The 15298-nt window shown below is 36.0% G+C and overlaps 1 protein-coding gene across 2 annotated transcripts in view; it reads right to left on the bottom strand.

Moving 5' to 3' along the window:
* The window catches only part of TBCK (TBC1 domain containing kinase), an 84983-nt gene that overhangs the window by 66640 nt on the left and 3045 nt on the right, over positions 1-15298 (bottom strand). For both annotated transcript variants that reach the window (XM_079305759.1, XM_079305760.1), the window contains 2 exons: positions 14393-14624; positions 11952-12024 (listed from right to left, as the gene is read on the bottom strand). In XM_079305759.1, coding sequence (XP_079161885.1) covers positions 11952-12024; positions 14393-14585 — 266 coding nt within the window. In that variant the 5' untranslated portion in view covers positions 14586-14624. The remainder of the gene's footprint in view (positions 1-11951; positions 12025-14392; positions 14625-15298) is intronic.

Genomic DNA, 15298 nt, shown 5'->3' with positions numbered 1-15298 from the left:
TTCTATTACCTCCAGAACTTGTCAGACCAAAAAATGATACCAGACAAATGACTAATTTCCACACTGTAATAGTACACAGGTGGCATTGTGCCTTCACAAAAAACATTAACTTTTCTACTTAACAGCCAGCCTGATCTCCAGTCTGTTGAATTCTTACTGTTAAGGACACAAAAACATTTTCTGGAAGTTTACTTCAGGAAGAATAAACCTAACCTGTCAGGAAACAGATATTTTAGGAGAGTTTCAATCTCTTGTGGTTCTGCAAACCCACTGATGAAATAATCTGCTTGCTTAGGAGACTGTTGTCACTTTTTGGATTCAGACAGGTGGGGTGGGGAAGAAAAGCTTTTTAGCACACCCACTACACTCCCTGATCCGAATTACAATGGCTTCTGGGTCAGTGTGAAAGAGAAAGTACTAGAAGTTGGCATGCCCAGAGTCATACCTTTTTCAAAAGGATCAGATTTTAGCAGAGAGAGTGAGAAAGATGGATTATCAGGAACCAAGAAAAGACAACAAGCCCTGAAAACAATCGGGGGATTGGAGAGCTAAGAATGATCATTCTCATCCAGTAGTGACTGAGCAGTACCTGGGAAGAAATATCTAAGAACTGCCCAAGCCATAGGTCAACATAAACACAAAATAAAACAAAATAAGTTATTTAGAAATCAAAACCCTTATGATAAAGATGTGGTATGCTGAATTGCTGCTAAAATAACCTCAACAATATTACTTATATATTTTACTGTTTAATTGGCTATTTATTAACTTATTATTTGTGATTAATGGGAATGTTAATGTAGCTGCTTGTAAAAGTGGGAACTGGACTCCAAGATAAGATGCTCTAGGAACAAAACTATTTCTTGCAACTAATTACTTCCATTTTAGACAAAATTACTGGTATTCCAAATTCTAAAAATAATCATATTAGCTCAGAGCAATAATTATTTCAGACCACGATCCTTTTTATCCAAAAAACAAAAGGCAGGCAGATGTCTAGGAGAAAGGGAATACAGAGCAAGCACATATTAAATTTTCTTTGGTATTTTCCTGGCTTCCAACTTCCTCTAATCCAATATTTCATCTGGGTAAAACACAAGTTTGCCTCTTAAGCACCATGTCTGATATATCACCTATTAGTTCCTGTGGCACTCCACAGCCACCAAGAATTCTATTGGTAAAACCTCCCTGCTATTTTATCATTACTCAACCCTGGAGCAGGAAAAGCAACTGTGGAAAAATGCATTTGACAGCCAGCAGCATGGTAGTTGCTACATGCATCACAGATTGCTGAAGGGAAAATAGAAACTACTTCATGCATAACATATTGAATACTAAAGAACAAGAGGACTGCAGATCACACAGTTGGAAATCAGGTGGAGTCAGGAGATCTGACTTATTAAACTGATGAAAAAATTTCAACAAGAGAAGAGAAACAACGAAGAGATGAATTTTCAGCATTCATTTGACAATTGATATGTGTTGACATATGATGGAAGTAACAGGTTCACACGAGTTTATTTCCCTCCAGTTTAAAGGAAAATCAATGCCAATCTGCACACAAATTCACTCCATTACATTTAAGAGAAGCACATTCATGGCATTGACTGGAAATACATCTGCTCCACCTTTTTTCAGTGCTACAATAAAATAGTTTCATATGAAAGAGTAATTTGGTATCTCAAAACATCTTCCTGTCTTCTTACTGTGTCCAGTCCTACCTTCTAGACTACATCATCTCCCCATTTGATGCAGAGGCAGCTGCAGTGTAGGTAATCAGTACATAGTGATTGTGCTGGTTTTGCAATAATTAATTTTTGGTGAAGAATGTGGGCATCAATCCTGCTACCTCTCATAGGTGCACTGGCCTCTGGCCAGTGCCAACCCATCACATTTATGTACCTGTACAGCAGGACAGGAACAAAAACAACAGGCTGGAAGCAAAGTGAATGCAGGAGTAAAATCTTGGGGAAAAGGGAAATCTTTGTGGCTGTTACAAACACGCTAGAAGTATTTTTAACTGGTTATGGCCAGTTGTAAATTTAATTTCCTTTTATGCTTTTCTATCAGACAACAAAGACCCCCCAATCCAGTTTTTACAAGGAAAAAAGTTGTGCCTGGAAAGTACTGACAGCACTTTTAGTACTTAGTGGACTATTTTGAATATGAATGTTTCATCAGGTGAAGTGAACAGAGGCCCTACCAGAATCTGAAAACAAAGCATACCAGAAAGCAAGCCTCCTCATCACCTACTTAACTGCACAGAGTCCTGTAGTTTTGTAGGTACTAGAGATGTATATGTGGATTAGTACTAAGTCATGTTTCTTCAGTGAATGGCAATTTAAGAAAAGCAGAAATCGATAAAAACTGGAACCAGAATAGTTTTGACTTCTATTAGACAGGCAGAGCAAGACCAAACAGAGTAAGATTATTCTGATGATACCATGTTTCTGAGTTTCTCTTTCCTCAGACTTACAGTTCACAGACACATACACTGCAATGCATGCTTAAGTAAGTCCTTTACTAAATCTGCACATCTTGTTCTAACATTGCAATATTCCTGTAAGAGTAAACTCCAAAGAAAGAGAACATCAACAAGCAGGAGTCTTAAGAAGCTTACAGCACTGATACACAGGAGTGAAAACACGGGTTACTCTTCCAAAGCAGAGTGTCAGACAGGGTCTCCCCTGAGGAAGCACACCAGAGCAACACAAACCAGCAACGTCATCAATCACTATCCCCAAACTTGTGAAACTAATACACATTTGGAATCCAGGAAGGAGATTCATCACTAAAAAAATTGTGTCTGTTCAAAGTGAAAGGGAACCAGGTTGTGAACAGATGTAATGTTTCTGAACTCATAAAAGTGACAATATTTCAATACAAGCAAAACTATAAAACAAAGAAAATGACATTTGCAGTTAGTTCCATTACTGCCAACAATGTGGTCAGCCTGGTCAGAAGTGGTGTAGCCAAGTGGTTCAGCAAAGGATAAAGTTTGGGTGTAATCCCAGCTGAGACAATCACTATGCTGACCTCAAGAAAGCCACCTGACCTCCTTATTCCTCCATCAACCAGCTGGAAAACTGGATAAAAAGCAGAACTGGGCTGAAAAACAGATGTGCAGATAAATTGGGTCTTCCTGGGTAAATAAATTACAAAATACCCTATGCAGAACATAAAGAGTTTGATGCAGGTGGGAATGGTTTATTTAGCACTTTATTATGTGTTTGATTAAAAAATGGCACTGGGGACCAAGATTGTAAACACTGCCAATTTACTTGGAAATGCATTCACATTACCAGAATGAAATGAACTGGAAAGGAATGCAACAAACAGAGAATAAGACACACACACACAAAAAAAATAATTTTATAGACAGAGTCCTCAGAAGTCTCTAACTCATGCACAAAGTTATTTCACACAGGATATCTTCAACAAGTTCATTGCTCACCTGAGGAAACTCAGAAAGTCCTTTCATTCTTTTTTTTTAAAGTTCTGAGCTGCAAGCATGACTTTAAAAGCAATACAGATGATGTTACACTTTTATGAAGGTCTCAACTTGTAATGTATGATAGAAGTTCATAGAACAATAGATGAAAGCACAGATAAAGAACAACTTTATGTATAAAGAAGATTGAACACAATACTTTTTATCAGACAGGTGATTTTTCAGATCATTATCACTTTGAATGATTTAAGTCATAAATCAAAAATTTTCCAACATTGGACCTTAACTCCTTTTGGACATCCAGTATTCATCCCAAAAAATGGGAGAGCAAATGAAAAAAGTAGTTTTGAAAAGTAAATACACCTTGTAAAGCACTATTTTAATGAAACTTCTTGTGCCATTCTGTTTAATGCACAGAATAGGAAAGACAATCCACATTCCCAGTTTTTGATCTTGCCCCTGATTACCTTCTAAAAAGCTTTTTTTTATTTTTTGCATCTTAGACTCCACTGGCTCATATGTAAAACATGTAATAGCAACACTTTACATTGGACTAAAAAGTGCAATGAAATGAATTATTTCAATCACTAGATACAAAAATTAGGTAAAGTAGCTCTGGTTTAAAACCTGGTAAGACTCAGCATTCTTACCACTTACACTCTGAACAACATAACAGAACTAGATGCACAGGTGATAATAGAAGAACAAGACCTAATAGAGGGAAAAATAAGACAATTACCTCAAAATATATAATAGAAAAAGTAGCTTCAATAGCATTATATACATGCACCATATGTCACAGGCCCAAATTTCATTGAAGGAAACAACACATCTCACATTCTGCTCTCCTTCTCCAAAAAGAGTGATCACTTAAAAAGTAGTATAATTAAGATCAATTGAAGTCAGATCTCCAAAAATCTTTTGCCTTCTTTTAGACTCCTCTGAATAAATGCATGTACCTCTAAAAGGCCATACATTGTGATTGATACTCCATCAACTCCTCCTGGTGCAACTGAGGACAAGGTATTGATCAGACATTTTAAGATCATAGGAGCACTTTTTCCCATTTGAGGCTATAATACACAACAGCATATTTTACTTTATTTTTTATTTTTATATCTATGGCATGAGAATAGAGTTTTACTTAATGTCAGTCATACCAACTTTCTCCTCCACACTGCAAGAGAAGTGATGGGTCCCTAACCTCATCACAGGAGACAGATTCCCTCATTCTTACTGTGGTGTCCTAGGTGGATCAGAAAAACCTGATCAATTAAAAATTTTAAAAGAAAAGCTGAAAATCATAGGCAATTATTCCTGCAGTGAACGTTGTTGCAGCTGTGTGGCAGTATAAACTGAACTGACAGCTCCAGAAATCACGACTTGCTTTCAAAATATAATGCTGTCCTTGCAGTCAGACAGGATTGGTTTTTAAAAATTAATTTCTACAGGCATCTCTATGAGAGTAGTGAGCATGATTAACAAGCCACTTTCCTCACTAAACCCCTTCTCCATGTAAAAAAAAATTTCAACAAAACTTTTAAAGCCATGAACTAATCTTGCAATGCTGCACAGATCTTCTAAAGACAGGCACTCTACATAAATTAGATGTTGTAATTAGTTTTACTCTAACAAATGACATGGCCATAACATATTTAAAAAAAAAACAAAACTAAATATCTAATGTGAAAAGCCTACCTAGGTATGTTTTAGTGTTTAACTCAAAAAATCTGGATTCCTGTATCAATGGTACAGACACTGCTAAAAAGCGAAGCAGAACGGGAAGTTTCAAGAGAAGAACAGCCTGAAAATTCAAGTGATCAAAGGGACTTTACAACTAGGCCAATAAGCAGTGGTGCTGCTAGGAATTTCATAGCTAACAACTGATCTTGCAAAAGCTGCTAGGAAGTACATCACTTTGATCTATAAACCAGTACACATCATCACAACAGGCAGGAAACACCTATCTGGAGAGGTAACCATAAACTTATGTAAAGACAAAGCAGATGCCTGTGATTATAAATGAGGAATTTGTCAATCATCATGCAATTAATACTAAATATTCTTGAAAGTGATAAGAGAAATGTGATCACCATAGGGGGAAATAGAGAGAGCTGCAGTTGCACATAGGAGAAATCCACACACTAAAATTTGCAAGACTAAAGGGCAAGAGAAGCAGAACCAACTCTAAATATGCAGGACATATTCCCAGATACATATGAGGGATGACTGACAAAATGTGAAATAAGTACCACTGGAAGTACAAGAAATCATACTTTGCAGGGGTTGGATAGTGCTGATTACATACAGGAATCAGGCATTAGATAACAGTAGAAGAAAGACTGGTTGATGCTTCACTTGAAGAGCTCTCGAGCTTTACCACTTTGACTTCTAAGAATCACCAAGAACTACAGCTGCCACTGTTGACTGTGCAGCACCAGCTCCTGGATATTGGATACTCACAGCTAATTTACAGTAAATATCAGTTCTGTGTACAGAGTGATGAGTAACAACATGAACGAGCTAACCTTCAGCAAGATGTATAATGCTAGTGAACAAATGAAACCTTAAAACTAGCCTGATCTGCCAGCCTTCTTAACACTCCCATCACAACAATGCCTAATGCCCTGGTACCTATTTAGCTATACACCCAAAACGAGAATATCCATCTGCACAGAAGCAAATCTCAAACCACAGTGACATTAGAGACATTTGCAAGCATATCAATGTATCTACATAAACCAGTTGTCTGATCCCTAAGTAGTGACAAACATTCCCTTGAAGACATTGCTCAGTAATCTAAAAGCAAGAACTTGCATTTAAGAAAATAAAATCCCTTTCTAAAAGGACACACTATAAAGCAAGTTTAACTGGTGCTCACTCTTCCTTTTTTTTTCCTTTCTAGAAGCAGGAAGATGAACCACAGATGAAGTGTCAAACATTACATTTTGTTAGAATAACCATATACTAACCACATCTTGTTCTCACAGTCTACAGCAATTTTTATGCTAAACACAACTATCATAAATCAACATTAGAATTAATAATGTGTTTTAAATCCCCTAAGATTTGCATACTACACATTTGACATTCGGGGTTTCAGCCATTAGCGCATTAGTAGTAATTTTCTCATTAATGCAGAATGCAATTTTAACATGATCCTTACACAATTCCTTGCAGAAATATCTTTGCAGGATGAAGCCACCCTCCCGCTGAGGATAGTGTTTTGTCTGCTTGAAATTCAACATCCTCTTTCACTAAAAGCTGTAGACTCAAAACTCTCCAGTACTTTTGTTCTCAATTAACTCAGCATAACTCATCCTCTGTCCAATATCTTTAATACTGCTTTTAGCACGGAAATCTGTATGAAGTGTCTACAAGGAACTCCAGAAAAAGCACTGTAGAACAAAAGATTGAAATAATCATACACTTTTTCCCCATCCATAGACTTCATATTGTCATGGTCTAAGCCCATCTAGAAATTAAGCACTATGCACCCACTCAATCTAACTTCCTCTCTTCCCCTACCGCAGTGGACTGGGAAGAAGAATCAAAGTAAAACTTGTAGCTTGAGATAGGATTAGTGCCATAATTGACAATAAAATAAAATATAGTAATAATGGTAAATGGTAATAAAATGGGAAAAAACAGTGATGCAAAATGCAACTGCTCACCACCCACTGACTGAAACCAGAACCCCTTTCCAGACCCACACTGGGCCCTTCCAGGTACTCCCTCCAGCTGATGCTGGGCATGATGTGGTGTGGAATATCCTCCCACTGGTCAGGTTGGGTCATCTGTCCCAGCTCTGCTCCCTCCCAGTTTCTTTGTGTACTGCCTCACTGGCAGAGCATGAGCCAAGGAAAAATGTTCTTAACTCAGGATAAACATGACATAGCAAAAACCCAGAACATCAGCGTGTTATCAACACCATTCTCATTCCAAATCCAAAATATGGCACAGTAACAGCTACTGAAAGGGTTGAAACCAGGAGAATTACATAGGGTTATCATATCCACATTTTAATAGCAAGAGGCAGATACTATGATAATCTCATAGAGTAGGATTATTCTCTTTTTTTTTTCCTTCCCAGAAGAGAACATAAGAAACAAACATGCACTCACTGTTATGTTTCACATATAAGGAGGAAATATGTGCTCTGAAATGTCTTTGTGTTGCCATCAAACAGTGCAGCCAACCATGAAAGCAAATAATTTGGTTCCATACCTAAAAAGATCACCCAAACATCTTGAGCAACAATGTTCACCTCTAATGCTGCATGCAAGCTGCACCCCTTTTCCATTCCAAACAACTATTTTCTTGTGAGAGTAAAGGCACAGGAGACAACCTATGCTAAAAGGAATGCTACAGGAAGACCTGCAGGCTAAAAATTACTTAAGAGAAATAAACCAGTACTTCTATACAAAGAAAAGCATAATTGCACAATAGATAAACAAGTCCAAACTAAAGGATAATCTTTCATCATACCTTTGCAAGTAAAGCATTATCAAGAAAGTAAAGGAAAAGTCTATAGACACTAAATGCCCAAATTACAGAACTTCACACATGCTTAGGGAAGAAAAGCCCCTTGCTTATTAATGCTACTACATTTTACTATTATGTAATTTTTCCTTGCCAAATTCAGCCTTATATGGATTTCTCATGTGAAATTCCAACATAGACTTGATTAAAAGCAGAATACACTCAGCCTATGAAGCTCTGCTCATATGCAGCTCTTCAAGTCAAATTGTGCAAAAACCTTCGGCCTTTTGATGACTTGCACCTGTTTTACAAATATTTTTGAAGAATGCATGGCTACTCAGAAATTGTTTTCCTCCCCATCTAATAACTTCTGTACCACAGTCTCACTTCAAATTTGCCAAAAGCACACTAACAGCAATGATAGCATGAAGAACTCTAGTCCAATCAGTGAACAGACAACTGTTTAATGTAGCCAAATAAAATGTACTCATCCAAATCCATCAGAGCATGTTTTCTCCAAACTAGTAAACAGCTGCAGACACAGTCTGCTTCCCATCAAGTGTTCCATGTATAACAAACTATACCTTGAATCTGATGGTTCACTAGTAATATTTCAATACCATGACTTTCAAAACATATGACATCTATATTTTATTGAAGAAAGGAATGGACTTAAGACTATCCAAGCCACAAATTGAAGACCAATCCAGAAACTGTACTGTAGGTGCCAAAAGTCTGCTAAATGTCAGTATTTGCTGGCATTTTTATTGTTATGAATACAAGTGCAGACCAACTTCTTCAAAGAAGAAACACACTTGAAGCATGACAGAAAAGGAAATGCTCACAACTCCTTTTATAACAGCACAGGAGCAGAGAAAATAACTCCTTTAACACTGTCTGGAAAAGGTATCTCAAAGGAGTAGTTGGAAATGTGTTTAAAAGATGGAGAACCTTAAAGATAAATGTACATCCTACATTCTGGTCTTTGGTAGCAACGCTAACAACTAGCAACTTGGAAAAACTAAAATTTTGATTGCCACTTTAGTGAGACTGTTAAAGGATAAAACATCTACCCACCACAATTTTTTGTGACTTATTTTCAAATCACTCACAAGAAAAAAAAATCCTTACATGTGCAGGAAGACAGAGGAAACCAGCTAGACTGAGACACATTTTCAAATCTCTGAACAGCAATAAACCATTGTGATCTTAAATCAGATATTTACTATTTTTGAGCGACTGTACATAAATTCCCAGCCTTTTAAACATTTAACTGATTCCTGAATATACTTCAGAGAGCTGATTTCGCACTAGTGTGACTGTTATAAACTGAAATTAAATGCATCCTTTCAGTGAGCACAACAACAAACAGGACACTAAACTGAGAATATGCAAACAGGAAACAATAACCCAGACTACAATCTCTCAAAGAGAGGATAGTGAACAGCAGTGTGGTAAAAATGGGGTATCATTGCCTAAAATTCTTATCCTATATCAATGACTAAAATTCTAATCCTACTCTTATCACATCCTCTTATGCATGGTTGCAGCCTGAATTTCCTCTGGCACACAACTCCAAAAGAGCACCCTTGCTGTTACTGTGATGCCAAATGGAAGGGCAGTAAAGAAAATTTGGATTAATGTCACTTTTAAAGCGTTAACTGTAGTTACTATGTCCACTGCAAAAAAAAACCCCAAAACACTAGACAGCTGTAAAAAATGCTTTTCAGTGCCTGCTTACCTATGGTAAATATTGTGAAAAGCTGACACTCATTTCCTCCCTCTGAGAGTTCTTCAAAGTTACCTGATAAGAGTTCTTACAACAGAAGATATTTATTCCAGGATCCCAAATATGCAACACTTAAAGCAGAAACTAATCTGGCCACAAATTACCAAAACTTATTTGCATTAATCTTTGAAAATGAAGTTGAGCATGTTAACTTTGAGGACAATGACAAACAATCTCTGCAATTCCTGGGGACTGCTGACACAGGATTGTTAGATAACAAATGAATGAATTCTTGAATATGTCAACTCCAATTTCTAGCAAATGTTTTGTGGTATGCTCAGTAAAATTACTTTCTCCAGTGTGACAGAAGGAAGCTCTAATTTCCAGTATTTGGCCCCTACATGCAACTGATTTATTAGAACTAGAAAAAGCGAGGAAAGTCTGAAGTTAATTGAAGAAAGAACATGATTAAATTTCTTTTAAAAAATATATAATTCATATATTAAGGAATATATGCTACACCTGATGCATGACTTCAGCAAAGATTAACTGCAAATAACTACCAAACAGCTGTATAGCCTGTTTTCCAACAGGTATAGAAAGATAGACTGTACATAATGCAATGTCTTGAATTTCAGCACTAACATAATAGAAGATTTCCTGCTGATTTTACATCAGCTTGTGGTACAGGTGCAAAGGACTTAGGTTACTGGCAAGCATAAGGAAAATTAATCTAGAAACCAGAAGAGCAGTTTCTCACATTCCATAAACAGTTTAAAAAAATTAATTGCAATAGCACACGTATCAGCTCCGGATGTGTAGCCTGCTATGCTATCACTGACCAATGCAATCAGAATTCATAAAAGAGCCAAATATTTCCTCCAAAGGTAATTGATATAGACAGATCACATAACCAGTAACTGGGAATTGGTCCACCCAACTTATTTCTGGAAGTTTCTGGGTTTCCACAGGAATAAAAAATTCTGTTTTCATTAAAAAGGAAAAGGAAAATGTCAGTCTTGTGAGAAACATCATTTTATCCTTTAGTTACTAGTGTGAAAGCTGCAATTTACGGTAGATAAATCACTAATGTCTCTTAAAACTATGGATATACATAAAGACTATACTTTAGCCCTTATCCTCAAGTGTTACAACTTCCAGAAGAAATCCTAACTGGCTCATTAAAAGAAAGATGAAACAGTAGAAAAATTTAGTACAGTAAAAAGTCTTTCAGACAAGAGGAAACAAATAAAGCCAAGCTTTGTGCAACTCTTAACAGAGCCACAGCCCAAAGAGCTGAGGTAACATCATAAACTAAATAACTTCTTTCAGCACACCAAAACCCAAAGATGCCTATCTTGACAACCTACCTAAAAAGATCTAAAACACCCTTCTGGAGGTCACAAAAGACATGCTAGTATAAAATGGCATAATGGATGTACACATAGATCACATCTGCTATCTGAGGAAGTTTTGTCAAAGAATCTACATAAGTATACTCCATTAAGCAATTCAAAGCAAATTAAAACAGCTACATGGAAGCTTTTTCCAAAACAGTCTAGAGGGAAGCAGGCAGCCTGGGCTGCTTCTCATGTGACATCAAGACACACATGCTCAAAGAACAGTGTAAGAACTGAATTAAAAAGGAATGAAAAGAGCTGCTGATGCTTTAACTGTTTCTGGAACTTAAGGAACTATAACATATATCACACATGAAAAATCATTTATACCTAATACCTCTTCATCTCAAGAAAAAAATGGAAGCTGTATTTTCCTAACATTCCTCAACTACATCCCTCTGCAACACACAATCATACAAGTATTAGTTCACAGAATGCTAACATAAACAAAAGGTGTATTATTTGACATCCACTTTCTAGATGATAAATTAATAGATTTCTAGAAAGACAAAACACATACCAAATTCTATCCATTCTAGTGAAAGCTGTATTTCATCACCTAGCAGATATAACCTTCACATTAACTCTTAAAAAACTTCCATATCCTATAATAGGTCTGATTTTATTTTTAAAAGGAAACCCCAAAACTACAGTATTTTATGAGTTACCAAGTATTTCAATTGTAAGCAAGTTCCCCACAATAAAATTTCACAGAAACCAGTACTCCCTCTTTGTCTGCATATTTTTATCTGCTAAACAATGTTTTTAGGTTAAACTTTATTAGAGCAAAATTTAGATAAACCAGTAAAGCTAAAAGATGGTCCAGGATTTTGCCACAGATTATATGTGAAATAATTATGAGTGGATTTGAGTTAGCTTGACACCTCACCTGACAGGCTTTCTTTCTCGTAGCAAATCTTCCAGACTCTTTTCACAGTGTTCAGCTGCCACAACCAGTCTCTCTAATTAAGAAAAAAAAAAAAAAAAAAAAAAAAAAAAAAGAAAAAAAAAAAAAAAAGTATAAGAGGACTGGAATCCAAATGAAACCCTGAGAGTAGAGGCTATTTGGTAGATGTTAAAGTATTTTGACATACATTGTACAGAAAATGACACATAATTAAATATTACAAGACGTACAGCTTATGGATAACACCATTATCCTTTGTTTATGAGATACAGCAAATTATCCTTCCAGTTTCATCATGCAAAGCACTGTCAATCCAACCACCCATCCAGTAATCTCCTAACAAATATCAAAGCCCTCAGCCAAGGTCAGTCAGATTTGACTGAAGAACAGATATGTCAAAGGTAAGTGTATGTAAATTTGCAGAAACACGTGGCTGGGTTGATGAAAGAGACTCAGAGTAAGCCCAGCTTTGAGAAAAGGGACTTGGGGTGAGCACTGGAGCTTCAGTCCTGATGGATCAATGAGCACATTGCTAGCACCTCTTGCCCAACATGGAGCTGGAGGGATCCCACATGTTCTGAAGATGGATGGGCTGTCTCTGAATATGGAGGGAAAACTAAAGTTATTGTTGCACTGAAGACAACTATGCTGTAGGAAGAGACAAAGGTGTAAGATATTACAAGGGCATGTGAGAAAACTCCTAAAAAACCTTTGCTACTTCCAGTAATCTAGCAATCAGTGTTCACATTGAAAATCAAATCAAACTAAATTATTACAAATATTTTTGTAACATGACTCTCTCAGTAAGATAAAGATGGGAAACTGAGGAACACAAGTCACCACATTATAGCTGGAATGCTTGTTATTCAACTGTTTCTCCTTTTTCTATTCAAAAGACCATTTAAGCTTGCTTTGGAAGAAAAAAAATTCAGATTGCCTTCTACAACGCTAGCATAGCTTTTTAAAAAGTTTAATTTTACAATAAAAATCCATTTGAATGTTTTATTTTTATTTTTCCGCAGGAGTAGAAACTGACATTTGCAAGCAGAAGTCCACAAACATTAAATCATTAGTCATAGAACTGACACATGGAAAGTTCTGCCAATACCAAAATTATAGAATTTGCCACCAAATTTCCCATATTATATCAAAATTATTAGCTGCCATTCTAATCATTGTTAAAACAGAACAATCTCCTGACTTCATGGTTAGACATGTTATTTAATATCCTTCAAGTTACTTCAACTATAAGAAGGTATTTTTTTCTTCATTTTTATACACACACAAAAACGTTCATGTAATTTACTCTTTGTAATGAAAAAGGCCATGATTTACTAATTTTTTATTTATTAAATGTTATGTTAGTTAATACTTCCTATCCTTTCATCCCAAACAATATTGTAAGAAAATCCCAGGTTTTAAGCAGTACTAGTATAAAATAATAATTAATAAATAAATAAAAATGAAAATTATTAAATTTACTAGACCTACTGACTGCATAAGTGAAAAACTACATGTTTGAGGGGGAAAAAAATAAATAAAGAACACCCTGACCCACAGAATACTTCTCTAAGTGGAGTTGGCAATATCCTAATATTGTAAAAATCTACAACATTCCATCATACTGCATTCTAAAGGAGAAAAAAATCACTTGCCCTACTTTATGAGACTCTGTAGCTAATCAAATACATGCAATGCACTCTTCTATGAGAACACTGTTGAATTAAAATTTAAAGGTGGCAATGACTTAAATTGTCACAGGTGTTGCAGCCTTTGTGTGGAAATTAAATGCTGTAGTCCTGCTGAGCTTGCAACAGAATATCTAGTGCAGAAAGAAAAAACTGAAGTTTTATTTGAACTAGCAATAAGTGTGATAACAGGTACTGAGAAAAACCTCCAAACCTGTACTAGAACAAAGTAACAACTCATGGGAGAAATTCTTAAAGAAATCAAAATATAACAATACAGGAAGCTTGGAGCCAGGACACAAGATGACAACATCAGCTGCAAATTAAGTACAAGAAACCTAACCACTGAGTGAAAACAAGAATGGAACATGGGCATAGGAGCTCACCATCAAAAATGCATATTTGCATATCCCACACAAAGATATGGCAGAGCAATTGAGTCCAGGAATTTAAGCAAGGTACAAATAGAAAAAAGTTCTCAGCTTTTATCTGTTAGTGTAACACAACAAGAGAGGACAGACAATCTCTGCTTTGAGTCTCCAGAGAAGAAAGAAAAGAGCCAACACTGCTGGTCATAGCCAAGGCATTCAGTAATTCTGAGATTGAAAACTGGCACTTTCTGGTGCTATGGAGGCAGTATGGTGCTCAGTCACCTTAAAATCTATTACCACCAGGAAAACCCCAAACCCAAAACTGTAATCATACAAAAAAATTGCTTATTAAATAGATACTCACCATGTTTACCTCTGGTAATGTCAACGTACTGGCAAAGTCTGGGATGGGTGATTGTTTTAAGGATTTGAAATCTCCCCAGAATTTTTATGGAGTTAGGTGTTAGAGGAAGCCCATTACTTCCACAGACATCATGTGGCAGAGCTGAGGCAAAGAAGGTGGAGGCACCCATCACAGTGTCTTTTAAAGGAAACATCTTCACACAATCTTAAGCCCTTCAGAGCAATTCGTGTTCCTTAAACAGAGAACACAGAGTAAAAATTCATCAACAAAAGATACAGACTCAGGTAACTAGTTGTTTACTAAATAATGCAATTAGGATTTTGTTTTCCTCAGGAAATCACACAGGAGAAACAGAAGACAGAGTAATTTTGAGACATCAAATTGTTTTATTTAAGGGAATAATCTTGTTCAAAGTACAAAATTCTCACTAAAACTACTACTAAATTTATTTGTGAATCCCAACTGAAAGCAGCTCCATAGAGGTTGCACAAAGATCTTTATATACTAAACATATTTACTAAATATGTTTTTACTATACAAATGGATATTATGAAAGACACCTGCTTCAACTAATACAGTCCAACTTAGGATACAAAGCAAACATAAAATACTGATCTCATTTATACTTTTTTTTTTCCCCTGAAGAAACACAGACATGGGATATGTACTTTTACATTCTAATAAATATAATCATATTGAATATGAATGCATAGTTTTAAAGAGTCAAACCTAAAAAGGGAAGAAAAATCCAAAACAGCTTTGAGCATTGGAATAAAAAAAGTCTTCTTTGTAAAATATAATACTTTCATATCTCATGAATATTCCATACTTTTTTGCAGATGATTTATTTTAGGATGAGAACAATGCACATTACAGTTAGAATTTTCCACTGGAAAGCCATCAATT

This window comes from Erithacus rubecula (assembly GCF_903797595.1).
Source record: "Erithacus rubecula genome assembly, chromosome: 5".
NCBI classification, from domain to species: domain Eukaryota; kingdom Metazoa; phylum Chordata; class Aves; order Passeriformes; family Muscicapidae; genus Erithacus; species Erithacus rubecula.
Note: the sequence above shows the minus strand (reverse complement) of the source record. Positions and strands in the feature narration are given on the sequence as shown.